At 33.6% G+C, this 17,301-nt stretch overlaps 1 protein-coding gene across 1 annotated transcript; it reads right to left on the bottom strand.

The window, feature by feature from the left end:
* Nucleotides 1-5,211: 5,211 nt before the first annotated feature.
* Nucleotides 5,212-11,779, bottom strand: LOC107167057 (uncharacterized). Its single transcript, XM_089215161.1, has 5 exons — nucleotides 10,972-11,779; nucleotides 10,714-10,899; nucleotides 10,354-10,646; nucleotides 6,524-7,512; nucleotides 5,212-5,608 (listed from the first exon to the last, which is right to left on the bottom strand). Exons 1-5 carry the CDS (start codon nucleotides 11,777-11,779, stop codon nucleotides 5,212-5,214), a joined length of 2,673 nt encoding a protein of 890 aa, XP_089071287.1.
* Between the last annotated feature and the right edge of the window lie 5,522 nt (nucleotides 11,780-17,301).

Raw genomic sequence — 17,301 nt, forward strand, 5'->3', positions numbered from 1 at the left:
CAACCTAAGATGATAACGGAAAGAACAATGTAACTAAATATTCCATCAAGGATTCACAGAAGAGTTTCATTACTTTTCATAGTTCAATAAGTGAATCTGAAAATTATTTAGAATATTTAAAAAAACAAAAAAATACCAATCCAGCTTTTATCATTGTAATTGGTACACCACTAAAACCTAATCAAATTTTAATCTACTTTGATTCAATAAAATACAAAGTTTTTAGTATTACCCGTGCAATAGATATATGTTTTAAATTTTTAAATTTGTTTATTTTACAATATCCTCTGCAATCATGTGCAGTTTGGATGTTCATACAAAAATTTTTTATAATATATCTACTAAATATGATACGCCACATCAATTAGTAACTCAAGTGTTACACAGTTTAAAGAAAAAAAATAGTAAATTCATTCATGAAATCTTTAATATTAAGATATTTTATTGACAGTTAAAAACTAATTTTGTTCATTCTATTTATGTAATCTAAATACGTATAAATAAATAAGTATAATATTATTTTTTTGCATTAAATTTTTCTTATTACATTTAAATTTCTTATATTTAAATCTAATTTAACTATTTTAATGGATTTATCCAACTTCTAAAATTTGTTATTATGTATAGGTACTCTGTTCTCAAATATAAAAAAAATTAATCTATACTTTAAAGTTTTATTTGTATTATATAGGTTTCATTTTATCTAAACTAATTTGATTTTTTTATCTGAAGTATTATTTTATTTTTTTTAATTTAAATCTATAAAATTTTAAAATATGTGTATCTAGTTTTATTCATTCAATGTATGCACTATGCATTTAAGTTCTAAAGTATTATATCATTTTGTTGATAGTTCTTTTTATAAAATTATATTAATTTAAAAATTGCAATGTTTTTATTCAAATTCAAAAATATTATTATGTCATTTTGTTTACTATTTTTTATTATAAAAAAGTTTGATTAAAGTATTATGTTGTTCTGATATATTTATTATTTTGATTAAAATGTATACAATGTTGGAATATATTATGTAAGAATCTATAATTTTATTAAACATTTAAAACTAATTTTCTTCATTAAATGTATGTATATGTTTTTTAAGTTCTAAAAATACTATATTATTTTGTTTTATACTTGTTATTATCTATATTTTGAAAGTGACATAATAAAAAAATGTAGATATATATTTTTTAAATATAAATAACCTGCAGGTTACCTAAAAATAACCCTGAAAATATCTTAATTTCTCCTCAAAACTAATATGTACATATTTTTAGTGCTATTTTTTACATAAAAATAATAAATAATTTTTTCCATATAAAATTTTTTTTATTAATAATTCAATTATTTTTTTGAGATAACAAATATTTTTTCAAATTGATAAAGTAAAGGTAAAGCCTAAATAATATATTTTTTATTAGTTAATAATGTATTTTATTTAGGTGAAAAATAATTTATCAATAGTAATAAATTTAATTCAGTGATAATTTAAGTGATAAATAAGTTATTAAATTGATACAAATTCTATAAACAAACTTTCCGTTTCCAAACTGACAAATTTTTCTTCATCAATTTGATAAAATGTTTATGGGGTCATTATTAATGATATTTTTATGAAATTAATCTATATTTTTACTATATTTTTAGTTCAGTGATGCTATTATTTACTTCATACTAGGTTTAATATTAGACACTGCTATTCTTAAATCTGATTTTACATTCATTTTTGTACGATATTTATTTTTTTATTATTGTAAGAGCTGAAAACGCCGTTTCACATAAGTAAGTCTATGCAAATGGTAGAAGTGTTGATAAAGCTATTTTTGACAATTCTGGGTATTCTGATTTTATATCAATCAAAAATTTATCACTTGTCATTTCATTAAATTTTCATCGGAAGATAACTCGATTAGTTCCTCTTTTATAACTAAACTTAAATCAGAATCGATTTCATTAATTTTGATAGAACATGGATTTCTTATCCATCCTAACTTTTTTTCTAAAAACTTTTCAAACCGTGTGTTAAAATTGTTTTCCAAATTTTTGAGTTGAACTAATATTATGTCTTTAATTTTTTTAATATCAAATATTTCATTGTGACTCATTAAGTCTGAAAAACATGAGAACATTTCAAAGTTTTCATTATTAACATAATTTATCCATAACGTATTTTTTTTTGGAAAGCATTGATTTTATCAGAGAGAATTAATATATTTGTATTTTTACCTTGAAGACTTTAATTTAGAATATTTAATTTATCAAAAATATCGTAAAGGTAACTTAAAATCGCTAACCAACTTTCATTTAAGAAGTGTTCTGCGAGTGTACTTTTATGTTCAAGGAGGAAAATTCGTATTTCATCTTTAAGCTCAAAAATTCTGAATAATGTTTTACCACGGGATAACCACCTAACTTCAGTATGAAGCAGTAGTTTTGTATGATCAAAACCCATTTCATTACAGAGTATCGTAAATAATGTCGTTTAAGTTTGGAGTGTTTCGTACTTTCGGAAGCCAATATTTCTAAACATATTACACATTTAAGACGATGCTTACCCTTTTCTTCTATAAAAGTAAATCCAAATTGTATATGCTGATCTCGATATTTACGTTCTTTTTTATTGTACTCAAAATTATAAGTTTTTTTTTCTTCCAATTCCTCATTAATAGATTGGTCATTTGTAGTTTCCCACAATTTACGTTTTTTAATTACACTTGCACTTTCACAAGAAGCCGAAGGTCGTTTAACTAAAAATTTGTCCATTTTAAAACAGTGTAATAACTAATAGTTATGTACTTAAAAATGTTGACTTTATATCGCGTGAAATAAATTTACTACTCAAATGACATCTAGGTAGGAACAGCTAAATCACATCTAAATCAATGTTTTCAATGTGCGGCCGCACATTGAACAATTTGTTACAATATGGTTTTCATTTTCTTCTGACGTTATTAAATAATTAGATATTGGATCTAAATTTTCCGTAGCAAGTTCATTTACAACTAAAATTAATAAAATTAACTATATATCATGTGGGGCAGGGGAATGTTGGAAATGGCCACATTTCTACAGAGAAATATTAAAGGAGTATAATTAATAAATTACATGTAACAAAAACAAAAGTACTGAGGTAATCCTAAAGAAAAATACAGGGAAATCATAATCAACTCAAATTTTGTACTACAATGTTTTAAATGAATTTCTATGCATACCTGTATGTGTAACACATTGTTTTTCATTTTTATTTTTTACCATTGTTATATCATCAGATGTTGAATTATTCTTTCATCCATCAACTCTTCTAATTTTCCGTAGCAGGTTCATTCACAACTAAAATAAATAAAAATTAACTCAATTAATTTTATACTGTTAAATTTATTGGAAATATACATAACATGGAACTAAATATTCACCATTTTTTTTTTTTTTTTGGTAACAACACTCGCATTCACATTCATTAACTCCGAAAAAATCTTCTCCATAATCCGCTGTTATTTCATCCCCTTTTTAAAATTTTTTTTATTGTTTTGGCGCACCAAATATAGCCTCCTATGGATTTCCAACTTGTATTTGGTGAGCATGAATGATTCACGTATGCAGCTGGTCCTAAGAACAACAAACTTTTTTTGTTCTTACTACTCGTCATAATGGAAAAGTCATCGACTGCCTCCTGTAACCAAAAAAAAATTATTAAATAAAAATAGAAATTTGTTATAGTTTTAGTTACGCAAAACATACATTTATGTGTTCCGGTTTAATCACCGCAGTTTGACCGCAGAGGGTGTCAATGACTTTTCCCTTCTCAATATCTCTGCTATCAAAAATTTTCACGTCGTTTACTTTATTTTTGTATCTTTTATATTTTATATATTTATAAGAAGGATCTGTTATTGAATCCTTGTATATTTGCATTTGTTTCTCAAAAATTATTTTTTCACGTTTCGTTTTAATTTCAAACTTATCTGTTCTGGTTTTGTAAGTTTCGAACCCTAAACAATTTAAAACATAATTTTTATAACAATGATATTATACAGTTGATTACAACACGATCCCACCACCACTACATACTAATTGTAAGCATCCAAAATGCATTCCCCACAAAACAGAGAATCAACAAAGTCGTAGTACAATATTTTGATTTTTAATGAATTATAAACCGATTCGTTTCTACCGGCATAGTGCATATTATGAGTACCCGGAACCAAATCGCGCTTGCAAATTTGTCAATAAAGTTATCAAAGTTATCAAATATTTCATTAAAAAGTACTTTGTCAAATGTTTTAGGGTCACGAATTTTACGCTGTAGTTCAAAATCGACTTTATCTGATAAAACTGTTTTCCATAATTTTTCAAATAGATTTAACCTATAATTTTGCAATTGAAATTTAGTTTTTTCAATTTTTTTTCACTCAGTATAAAATATCTAAACGTTTAGTTTGTAATACTTTATATTAAATATCAGTCAGACTATATATTTTACTAAATACTATTAGCAAAAAGTATGTTTGTCGACTATCTAAAAAATCGATGAACCCTTGAGATAATACTATCGCTTCATTATCCCAATCATTAGAGTTATCTAATACGTGTTGAAAAAACTCTATGAAATATGAATTGTATTCGTGAACTGCATTTACTAAGCGAGAAGAAAAATTCCATCTAGTCTGCGCATTTTTTGCATTTTTTGCATTTTTTTTCTTGTAAAATTAGATAAAGCATGTGTACGTTTAGAAGATTTAGTAAAAAATGATCCCATACCAGTTAGTGTTTGAAAAAAAATCTTACAGTCTTTTGTATTTGATGCTGATTCTGAAAGTACAAGATTTAATGAATGACTAAAACAATGGATAAATAATGCTTTTGGGTAAAGCTCCTTTACTTTAACTTGTAGTCTTCTAACATGACCACTTAACGGCCGCTACGTCATAAGTTTGAGCTACTTATGTTTTAATTCATATCTATTAACTATATCAATTACGTGTTCCAATAAACCGTCTGCTGATCTATCAGCACCTAAAATCAACAAATGAGATAAAACGTTCATGTGCTTCCCCGGTTTCATGATGGACATACCTTAAAGTTTTTGATAATTGAGACAGATTTGTTATGTCTGAAGTTTCATCTAATAATATTGCAACAAAATTAGTATTTTTTATTTCTGATTCAATGGACGTTGATATGATGTTGCTAACTGAGCAAATAATTTTGAATTCAATTGGATGTACCACGAAATATTTTTGATGTTTCTAAATGCACGTTTAAAATAGAATCATAAGATGATAATACATTTAAACAACCGAAGAAATTTCCCTGATTGAAAGAATTAACTCTTTGATTGTGACCACGAAATGGTAATTCGTGGATCGCCAAAAAACAAACACAATCAATAAAACGTTTTAAAACGTCTCTATTTTTTTTTAACAATTCATTATGACGTAATAAGTCTGAACGTCTTTGTTCATCAAGCTGCAAATCAATTCTAGATTTTCCAAACATTTTTAATTTTAAAACAGAAAAAATATGTGTTTGAGATCGTTCATGTTTTTGAATACCATTTGTTAAATTATTTAAATTAACAAAACCACTATGAGACCAAACATTTTTTTCCCTGGTAAATAAAACACAAGGCAAACAGAAAAGTTTATTTAATTTTGCACTACCAGTCAACCATGGAGTATTTAAAAAGCCAGTTTGATTTTTCGGAGCTGAAAGGTGGGCTATTGAGCCGGCGTACGGAGCAGTAAAAACGGAGCGGTTTAGCGGAGCAGCTTGAACAGTTGAGCGGAGCAGCTTGAGCAGTTGAACGAATCAGTTTGAGCAGTGGACAGAGCAGTCGCGCTTATGAACGGAACAGTTACCAACAGAACGATGAACGGGATTTCACAAAGGGACAACATTGGTCGTTGACCATTACAATATTAATAGATCAATTAATATAACAATCAATAAATATTAAATAAACATAAAATAATACATATGTTTGAGCATGAGCATAGGAAAGATCGTTAATTATCACAAAGTTCAATAGGAACTATAACATTATATTTTTTTCAATATATACATATATACATAACACAATATATAAAAACAACCATTGCTCATTAAACAGTCTTAATACCTAAAAAACTAACATCTACTACTACCAAGACCCCGGAGGCCGAGCAGCCGACGAGACCCATGGTAGCAGAGGTGATGGGACCACCGATGAGCAACAACACCACGAACATAGTCATAGCAAAATAGGTATATAAGGTGTAAATAAGAATGGATTTAACAATTTTGTCTACGGATCAGTAGGCAAAGGCACCAGCTTAACCACTGGTCTAGTAAGTACTCCTTGACTAGTGAGGATTTTAGCCACACGTACTATTTGGTCTGGTCACGGGTACACATCAACAATTCTACCTAAGGACCAGGAGAGGGGCGGAGCATCGCCAATTTTCACTACCACCATAGTGCCGACCAATGTCGCCAGAACGGACGGAACGACTGCTGGATAAGCTACCAGCGAGTCTGGACTGACTTTTGCGAATCAGGACTCTCCGAATCTGGTATCGCTAATAACGGACCAATCAGGAAGTGGCCCGGAGTCAAACATTCCAGGTCATTCGGATCAGAAGAAGCAGGAACAAGCGGATGAGAATTTAAAGCAGCTTCTACCCTACACAGCACAGTAGAAAACTCTTCTAACGTCCTAATATGAGACGTAATCGTACGTAAAAGCAACGACTTAGCTGACTTCACGGCTGCTTCCCAAATCCCACCAAAATTGGGAGCACCAGCGGGATTGAAATGCCATTCGCACGACAAATGACCTGAGATCTTATCTCTTTGGTCTGAGTGGTTGATCAACCGACGCAACTGTTTTGCTGCACCAACAAAATTAGGGCCATAGTCCGAGTATATTGACGAAGGTAGGCCGCGACGAGCAACGAACCTATCCAACGTCAAAAAAAACGCATCTGTCGACAGAGCAGTAACTGACTCCAAATGTACCGCTTTGGTAGTCATACACATAAAAACAACTATATATACTTTACATATATGAGTCTTACGGATACTTAGCTCCTTCATCTGCAGAGGTCCCGCATAGTCAACGCCCACAACAGAAAACGGATGAGCTTCCTGAACTCGGAACCCTGGCGGATCTCCCATCGGAGGTTGAGGGTGGACTGTTGCTACTCGCACGCAAACTGTACATTTTCGGATCACGCGATGAACAATCAGACGAATGTTAACGATCCAGAATCGTCTCGATATTATTGCCGTAAGTAACCGAGGACTAGCATGACAGGTATAACGATGCCAGTGTCCAGAAATGAGCATTGCAATGTGCAATTCTTTGAGTATCAACATAGGATGAACTCTACGCCGAGACAAACTAGAATTATTAAGCCGACCTCCTACACGAATTACTCCAACAGAGTCTATGAAAGGGGAAAGACGAGCCAGCGACCTATGTTTGATCTCTTCATCCTTGGTTAAGCAATCGACCAATTCGATTATAGACCACTGGCGTGTCAAAAGAGGAAAATTAAGGATTATGAAGATAGGCTACAGCAATATTTTAACACACGGTGTGACTGATGGCAATATACGCTAATATAAATCATCAATATAATATCAAAAATTATAAAATCAGTACAAGCTTGCGAACCGAATATACAAGAGTCTCCAATTTATCATAATTATATATCGATTACAATAAATTTATGATAATGAACTTAAATGTATAGTTATTTGTTATATAATATTATATATATTATATATTATTATTATTATTATTATTATTTGTACTTGTTGTTCTCGTAAACAACATGGGGTGATAGTAGAGGTAACGAGAAATGCACTCATACCGTTTTCGTGACTCTAAGTCAAAACCCTGATTTTATACGAATTTTTGAACTGGGGCATATCCGTTTTATCTCCAGATTGCAATGCATCCCAGCGGTAAATATCAAACTTACAACCCGCGTGGCCGTAATTTGGACTTGTAGTTCATAAACACTGTTCATATACACTATCGCTGTATGACCTACCTTAAGATCCGAAAATACTCCCCGTGTGCCTTGACATTTGATTTGTTAGTAAAATTAATTGGTTATAGCAGGCTAAATTCGCAATGTTTGATATTACGTAATATTACTGCCCCCCCCCCCCCCCGCACCACAGATCTTTGGTGAGGGGGAGACTCACCCGGCACATTATATTACTCGGTTAAGAATAAAGACACGCCCGGCACACTATAAAGACTCACCCGGTACACTATAAAGACTCACCTACCCTTTCCAGGGACGTATTTTTTTTAGCTGTAGGAATGTCGGTTATTTTTCAAAATTTTAGTTTAGTATACGGTTGCCGCATGATGCCAGATATTCGGACTCTCTGTGGTAATCATCTCATCTTCGCTAACCAGCTCAAATGTTATCCCTAAAAACTTATTCACAGGATAGCTGCAATAATAGCTGTACATATAAATATAATTGATTATAAAAACAATCATGTGTATGTAACTTTAGTATTATTTCGTTCTCGTGTTATTAGACACCTACAAGTACACTTATATTTAAAACTTTTTAAATGTTCTGTTAGGTTCATAATTAAATAAATAGTATCAATAATTTAAATTTCAATGTATATTAGTATAAAAATTAAAAAATATAATATTTCTTTACGTAATTTAGTAGTTTTGATTCATTTGTATAAATTCCTTTGTTTGTTTTTCTATCGCAGTTACTTTGATGTCTTGGATATTATTATTTTGTCTTATTAAAATGTTTGGATTGGCTTCATGATTGTTGTTATTTTTAATGATTTGAATTACTTCCTGAAAAGTTAATAAAGAATTTCGTTTTTTTTGAATTTCAATTAATTGTAATTTTGAATCTAAAAGTTGTTGATATCTTAATAAATTTTTAATTATGTCTGTATGAATTGTTTGGGTATTTGTATCGAAACTATTTGTAATATTATTTAAAAATTTTTTTATAAAACGGTATTTTTGAATATATATTTTTGGATTATCTTCATTTTGTTTTATATATTTTCCCTTTTCAAATTGAAATACTGTTGTAGGTATACAATATTACATACTTTAGAATTATTGGTTACTCGAAACTGTATATCCGAAATTTGGTTGACAATAATTTGTTTAAGAGAATTGGAGTCAACAAATTTACAACCAAAGCTATTTAAATAATAAAATAGCTGATCTATCACAATGCTTTAAATTATTTAATGCGTTCGCAATTTTTGTAATCATGTCCTATAAATTATTAAGAAAAATTAATAACAAAAACCAATATTGTAAAAATAGTTAAGTATGAATAAAAAAGCAGTTTTACATTATTTGCAAAATATTTCCTTTCCATTGGTGCTTTTGGAAAATGGTTAATCTTTAAATGCAGCAAAAATATCTCCTCAGTACAAAAATTCTTTTGGGCATAGCGGACAAACAAGAAGTAAAAATTTTGCATTTGACTTATCGTTAATATTATAGTCATAGGCAATTTTTTCATCGAAACCAACTGTAAAAAATTAAAACAAAAAAATAAAATTTTATTTCGTTAAGTATTGACCTCTTATTGCATTTATAACGGTAGATAAAAAGGCTAGGATCACCTGCTATCTCACCTAATACACCCTAATCTTTAACAAAATCTACTAACCTTAAAAGTGCATTGGCAAAAAAATAGCAGCTGCGAATATAAATATTCGTGATATGGGCGATAAAGGTAATATTTTTTGTTGTTCATTCCTATATTAAATGTTTAACGTGTAGTTATGTATATTATAATAATTTTGTTACGTCAGCATAGACCGTCAAACTGAATCTCCAAATCAGCATTGGAACTATTGACTGGCAACATCTAGCAGCATTTAGGTTGAAACTCAACAGTTAAAAACGTCCTATAGCAACGGCCAACGGCATAGCTGCCTTGCTGCCGGATTGCAATGCAACCCAGCGGTAAATTTTCAAACTTACCTGCCGGACGGCCGTTATTTGTACTTGTTCTCAAAAACACTAAGGGATGATAGTAAAGGTAACGAGGGATGCAGTCATACCATTTTCATGACTCTACGTCAAAACCCTGATTTTATACGATTTTTATAATTGAAAAAAATCCTAAGTCTTAAGACGGCCGTGCAGCAGATAATTCCGACTCCGATTCCGACTCCCCCCGCGCTCGCTATACTTCCCCGCCCAAAAACTTCCGAGATATTCATTTCCACAAAAATTTGAAAGTGGAAAACTGATCAGTGGCACGTGCACTACAGAATTATAGTGTTAAATTGAAAAGCATCGAAAGGAAAATGACCACTGGAAACGACCAATTTACGCAAGAAGCACACCTGTGCATATTTGACAACAGCAATCAAGGCAGCATCTAACTCCGACTGTTGCATAAAACCAGAATGGACCTCCTTTTTTTGACATCTGAACACGAAACAACGTAGTCGAGCTACTACTCGAATCATGTTATCAAACGAAGAAAATCGAGCAAACCATTCAGAGGCAGATTGAACTTGTGTCAGCAAACACACCTGCTTGTCTTCCGGTAGCTGATCTAAAGCTAGATTCACGGCATCCTTTGGCCTACTTTCAACTGATGTTGCTAAAAACGCAGGTCCTGACTTCATAAGATCTGAAGGACAAAACCCATGAACAACAATCAGCTGGATTTTCGTCTGAGCTGACATGAAACCACTGACCATCGGGAACTGTTGACTTGATCTGATGAACTCTGTTTGACACAAATGTCTTGAACGACGAGTGAGGGTTACTCAACCACCCGAGCACAATGGTTGAATCCGACCACGCAAACACTTCATTGATCACCAACTGGTTCTCCAAGATTCGTTTCAATCTGCACAGCCACAGCAGTGCTCCGCAAAGTTCTAGTCACGGGATAGTCACGGTCTTCATTGGAGCTAACTTGGTCTTAGACCCAATAAGATATACATGCGTACCTCCTGACGGATCAGTAACACGAAGGTAAGCAACAGCAGCATATCCTTTTCCTGATGCGTCACAGAAACCACACAACTCATAACTGCATCCGGCAGAGCAACCGATGTAGCGAGGGATCTTGATTCCCGTGAGCCACCCTAGCAAGTGATAAAAATCAGTCCACTCTTCAGCTAAATCTGACAGAAGCTGATCATCCCATCCGATGTGTGCGAGCCACACACGCTGCATAATCGCCTTAGCATAAAAGATCGACGGGGCGAGCAAGCCTAGTGGATCAAAGATCCTAGCAATCATAGATAGTACACCGCGATTAGTTAAAATCATTTTAAAGTTGTTGGTGCTGAATGAGAGGTAGTCTTTTTCATGATTCCACCGCATACCTAGCACCTGTGATGCGTCGTCCTGGTCGAAGTTCAAGGGAGCTCTTGAACAATCTTCAGCTGGTAGATGAGACCGTAAATCCGGATTATTGCTGGCCCACTTCTTCAGTTGTAAGCCGGATCTGTCGAACGTCTTAATTAAGTAGGACTGGAGCATTTTAGCAGCCTTCAACGAATATGTACCAACACAGATGTCGTCCATGTATGTTTGGTTGTACAATACGGCCTTGACGTCTGGAAGAGCTTCGCAGTCGTTATCAGCAATAAACCGAAGAACTCGTAAGGCGAGATAGGGAGCACTATTCACCCCGTAAGTAACGGTATTAAGGTATACTGTTTCACCGACACCTGCGGCGAATCCCTCCAAAGGATATACTGGTATCCCCGGTATTGCGGTAAAACTTCGATCTGCCGATACATCTTGCATATATCCGTAGTGAATGCAACCTTATGCATCAGAAATCCGACCAAGACATCAACAATATCTTGTTGCAACTTCGGACCAATCAACAAACACTGATTGAGAGAGATCCCGGAATGACATTTGGCGGACGCATCAAAGACCATGCGCAGCTTGAGTTCATCCCCCTCGACCTTCTGCACGGCATGATGAGGGATAAAGTACTTTGGCCTTCAGCGCGAGACATGTGACCTAGCTCCTCGTATTCTGTCATAAACTTACAATAAGCTCTATGCAAGATCTTATCCGCAGACAACTTCCTTTCAATATTTAAGAAACGGTTAAGAGCGACCTGTCGAGAACCCGGAAAAGCTTCTGCTGATCGACCCGAGCGAAAAGGAAGAGGGACAGAAAACCGACCACTAGAGTCTCAGACCATCTCGGAGCGGAACAGCTCTTCACATTGACAATTTTCAGTAAATTTTCAGAGGCGGAGCAGTCTCAGGTTCTTCAACCAACCAGAACTTCTCGATCATAGTCTCCATCGACGACTCTAAGGAGGCTTACATGGATTGCGAACCTATGTCTGGGTGTTCCTGACCAGAACCGATCAGGACCCAACCGAATATCGAGCTATAAACTGAGGGGAACCCTGGACCAAGCGAGCTACTCTGGTTATTCCAAATTTGTGGAAATATATCGGCGCCAATAAGTAAGTCGACCGGAGAAAGTTTATCGAAGTTTGGATCGGCAAGCGACAAGTGGCGACATCTTGCCCGAACCTGACTTGGCAACTGTCGGGCCGGCATATCGGAATTAATTGAGGAGAGCACCCAAGGTATCACTTGGATGACCGGAGTAATCTTGTCACGAGGCTGAATCGTCAGCTGGACCACACACTACACATCCGGAACCCTTTGACCGGACAGTCCAGTGACAGGTACCGTCCAAAGCGACAGCTGTAATCCCAACCTATCACAACAGGCGGAAGTGATCGCGCTTATTTGTGACGCGGAATCTGTTAGAACACGAACAGATCGGCAAATTCTGACGGTATCTCGAGCATGTACCACAGCAGTACATAACGGTACTGTAGGAGTGGGTTGCCGACCTAGCAGAGCAGCTGGCGGACTAGTCTTCTTCGGGTTAGGTTCCCTATGAAGTAGAGCATGATGGCGTCGCTTACAGACAGGGCATGAGGAAGGACAATTAAAAGACGTGTGACCTTCACCGAAACAGATCATGCATAGGCGATGAGTGCATATGACCTTATAGGGCGCATCAACCGACAAAGCTTTGAAGGTTAGACATTCGGCTAGGCTATCTGGTGAGCACCAGAACACACAGCACATTTTAACGACGCAAATTTCGACGAGGACACTAACACAATCTTTCCTTCTCGCCGGGGACCACTATTTTTGCTGTGTACAGGAGGTTTGGACGAGCTTCCAGCCTGCTGTGCGCTGGTATTTTCAATGACCTGCATCCTCAATTTAACAAATTTGATCACGTTGTGTATGCATACGTTTATAGGTGTTTTCTTTTTTATTTGGCAATAAGATGTAAAACAGACGGTACCTAACACGTTAGAATACTGAACAGCGTGAATTGTATATAATTGATAAAATAATGATTATGCACTAGAAAATGTGCCATCACAAAACCAATTGTTGCATTGTGTTATAAGATGCAATAAACATGTTGTTGAAAATATTAAAATTCGTTCAGTATTAATACCGTTATCGTATTGCAAAAAAAGATTTCCATCTATTGTTTTTGTCATTTCATCAGGTATGATAAAATTTAAGTCGGTCGGGTCGTTGGGCAACTGTAATTTTTGCTTACGTACACGTTGAATAGTACGTTTCAGTCTAATATTAGGTAACTGTCCGGACGATTCAATAGGGATTTGATTAAGTGCTGAACCTATTAACGATTGTGTACTCATATCACTATTATTACTAGCTATATCTTTTAGATTATTAAGGGGTTTTTTTACCTGAATTTCTAATGAACTTGGAACGTGATAATGGTCAGTGTTTTTTAAATATTTTCCCTTCGCTCAGGTGAAGTCGTCCGCAACATATATTTTTATAATATCATTACATTTCCATATGGATTTCGTGTCATCTTCTTTTTCTTTAAAAAAAAATGTAGCCATCGTAGCAAAGCATATCTTTCCCTTTCTCAGTTTTTAGCATTTGAAAAGCCATAATAGAATAATTTTATTTTAATAATAAATGAGAGTACTCGATAAAAACACGACGGTTAAAATGACGATTTGACGGTTGTCAAAAGACTGAGGCTAGGTAGATCATTAAAGTTAAAAATCATAAAAACGATAACACGCGATAAATTGTCGCTCGATTTATTTATAACGCTATAAATTGACGTTGCGATAAAATGTCCACGGTGAATTGGCACACGATGCAATTAACCGCGTTGAAATCACGTGACACCCCTGGAAACATCTCTCTCAAAATGGTTAGTGAACACCGTGCAGTATGTGCTGTGGCTCCATCTTGTTGGAACCAGACTTCTTCGTGGTTCCTAGAAAACTGATTTAAGTTTCGTCGGAATGTCATGCGACAGTAGCGATCCGCATTAACTGTAACTTTTTGCCCATTTTCTTCGAAAAAACACGGACCTAACACACCAAATTCAGCAACAGCACACCAAACTGTCACATAAGGGCTGTGAAATGGTCGTTTATGAATTTCTTGAGGGTTTTCTGTTGCCCAGTATCGGAAATTTTGTTTATTTACAGTACCTGATAAATGGAAATGGGCCTTGTCAGGCGAAATTAAAACAGCACCAACGAGAATGTTTTTTAGAATATCTTCACAAACAACTCTGCGAGTTTCAAACTCTCTCTAACTTAATTCTTGTATGATCATCATTGTGTAGGGATGCATATGAAGATGTGTGTGCAAAATTCGTCTTACACTCCTATCAGACAATCCAAGGGCAGCTGCATGTTTAAGTGCTGTACGCCTTGGGGATTGCTGGATAGATGCACTAACACGTGCCACATTATACGCCGTTGTTACGGTTAAAGGTCGGCCAGACGATATCCTCTTTAGCGCAGAACCCGTTGCTCTAAAGTTTGATAACCAAATTTGAATTGTTTTTCTATCCGGAACAGGATCATGTCGGCCGAGTTGAAATCGAATGCTCCAAAAGTTATAATAATAATAATACAATTATTGATGCGGGTTAGTCGTCCGACCGTACGGTACACGCACATAATCTCTATATACATATATACAAACAATCAGATATTGGATACAACCTGTCGGGACGTCGGGTCATTAAGAATGAATTAGATAACGAATGTTGTTACTTACTAATACAAAAACAAATCATTTATTAATAATTTATATCATCGCCCGTCGGTGCACGCGTATATGAAAAAAGGAAAAAAGCTGCCAATCAGAAAAAAACTTATTGACAAATTACCAAAATTAGAATCATGTTTGACGAAAGGAGAAACTTCTATAAGTAGCCATAAATTAGCAAATCCTCCATTTGATGAGTCGCATAGACCACAAATTGTAGTAATTTAAAAATCTTCATATTCTACGCTAACTTCTATTAATCTTGGAAAAAAGATCGAATCACTCGAATCAGATAATGCAGAATGCGACCGTCCCTATGGCAAAAAGCAACAACTTCGTTGGCTTCGCCACCAACGATAATTGTGTCAATTGGACCACAACAGTTTTCCACCCCAGAACATATATCGCACGACCTCGCTGATTATTTTAACAAAAATTTGACTGAAGCAAATCGTAAAATATTGATTTGTAAGGGACCTGCGTATAATCAAAATAAAGATTATAACTTTTTCGAGGCATCTAGAACCTACAAACAAACAAATCAGTAACTTGGTATTTCAACAAAACATTATTTATTCGTAATGTCAGGGCACCACTAACACCTAGGTCTTAAATATGCGAGGACTAGTAGCTGGGTGTGTAGTGTTGTAATAGCTCGAACAGCAGTGGTCGGGATTGCCGGGAAAATATTGTCGAGCTACGTAATGCGTGTTGTGAATTGTGTGTATTTGTGTATGTATGTGGGTGTGTACAATAAAACAAATGATAATAAAATGGTAACACGATTGCTGACAAAAATGAGTTGCTGTATAATACACAAATTAAATAATAGTACAATTAATATATGATAAAAATCACAGCAACACAATATGTATAAAAAATATAATATATATAATAAATCAAGCCCTTATGGCTATAACAGTATACAATATATTGTGGCTCTTCTGGCCCAACAGAAAAAGGTATATATAAATGAGCGGCCCTTATGGCCAAGCAAATGACAATATAATATGTATAATAAAATTCACAGCAAAATTCATAGATAATAAAAATAAAGTTATAATTCACGGTAGCTATTAGAGCTACGTAAAAATATAAAAGGATTAATATTATATATAATTTATATATTATATACTTAAATATTTTTCCCAAGTCTATGATGTTATTTTTTCCTGATAGAACGATTTATGTCAAATATTATGTGCAATGTGCTTATGTACTTAGAATATTTTGGAAGTAATCATTTTTTGAACATAAAAAAACCGTTGATTTTACAAATATATCATAATTTTATCATCTACTTTTTGAACATAACGCTCTAAAAACTTAAATATTTTTCCCAAGTCTATGATGTTATTTTTTCCTGATAGAACGAACTATTACAAAATGTATTATGTGCAATGTGCTTATGTACTTAGAATATTTTGGATGAAATCATTTTTTGAACATAAAAAAACCGTTGATTTTACATATATATCACAATTTTACCAACCAATTTTTGAACATAACGCTTTAAAAACTTAAGTATTCTCCCAAGTCTATGATGTTATTTTTTTCAGATAAAATGGAATATTACCAAAATTATTATTATTACTATTAAAGGACAAAATGACTTTTGTTTTAAAAATAACCAGGTAAAATTTGGATCGTCACAAAAAAATCATTAAAAAAAAAAAAACCATAGTACTGTGACAAAAGTTACATATAACTATTCGACACGATCTGTTCTATCAAAAAAATACAACTTTATACGGTTTAGGTAAGAAATAAAAGTCATAAATACGCTTGTGTTCAAAACCAAAATAACCAGCTAAAATAAAATTCACAGCAAAATTCATAGATAATAAAAATAAAGTTATAATTCACGGTAGCTATTAGAGCTACGTAAAAATATAAAAGGATTAGCCCTTCTGGCTCAACAGAGTAGAAAATATAATAAAGAAAACAATTGTTGCAAATTAATCTGCGGTCCTTATGACCAAGAATAATATTATAATAATACTATGCGCCCTTCTGGCACGACAGAATATAATAATAATCGTAACAAAAATATAATAAAATAACTCACAGTAGTTTGTGGAGCGCAGACTGGCCAGCTGGTCCTAAGGTATAGGCATTATAATACAAAAAAAAACACATACGACAACAGAATACAATTCTTTAAAGTGTTAAAAAAAAATAGGTACCTAGCTACTAATGAGTATAATATAA

The sequence above is a fragment of the Diuraphis noxia genome, unplaced genomic scaffold, assembly GCF_037042655.1.
Source record: "Diuraphis noxia isolate RWA-SAM2 unplaced genomic scaffold, SU_Dnox_SAM2 contig0001, whole genome shotgun sequence".
NCBI classification, from domain to species: Eukaryota; Metazoa; Arthropoda; class Insecta; order Hemiptera; family Aphididae; genus Diuraphis; species Diuraphis noxia.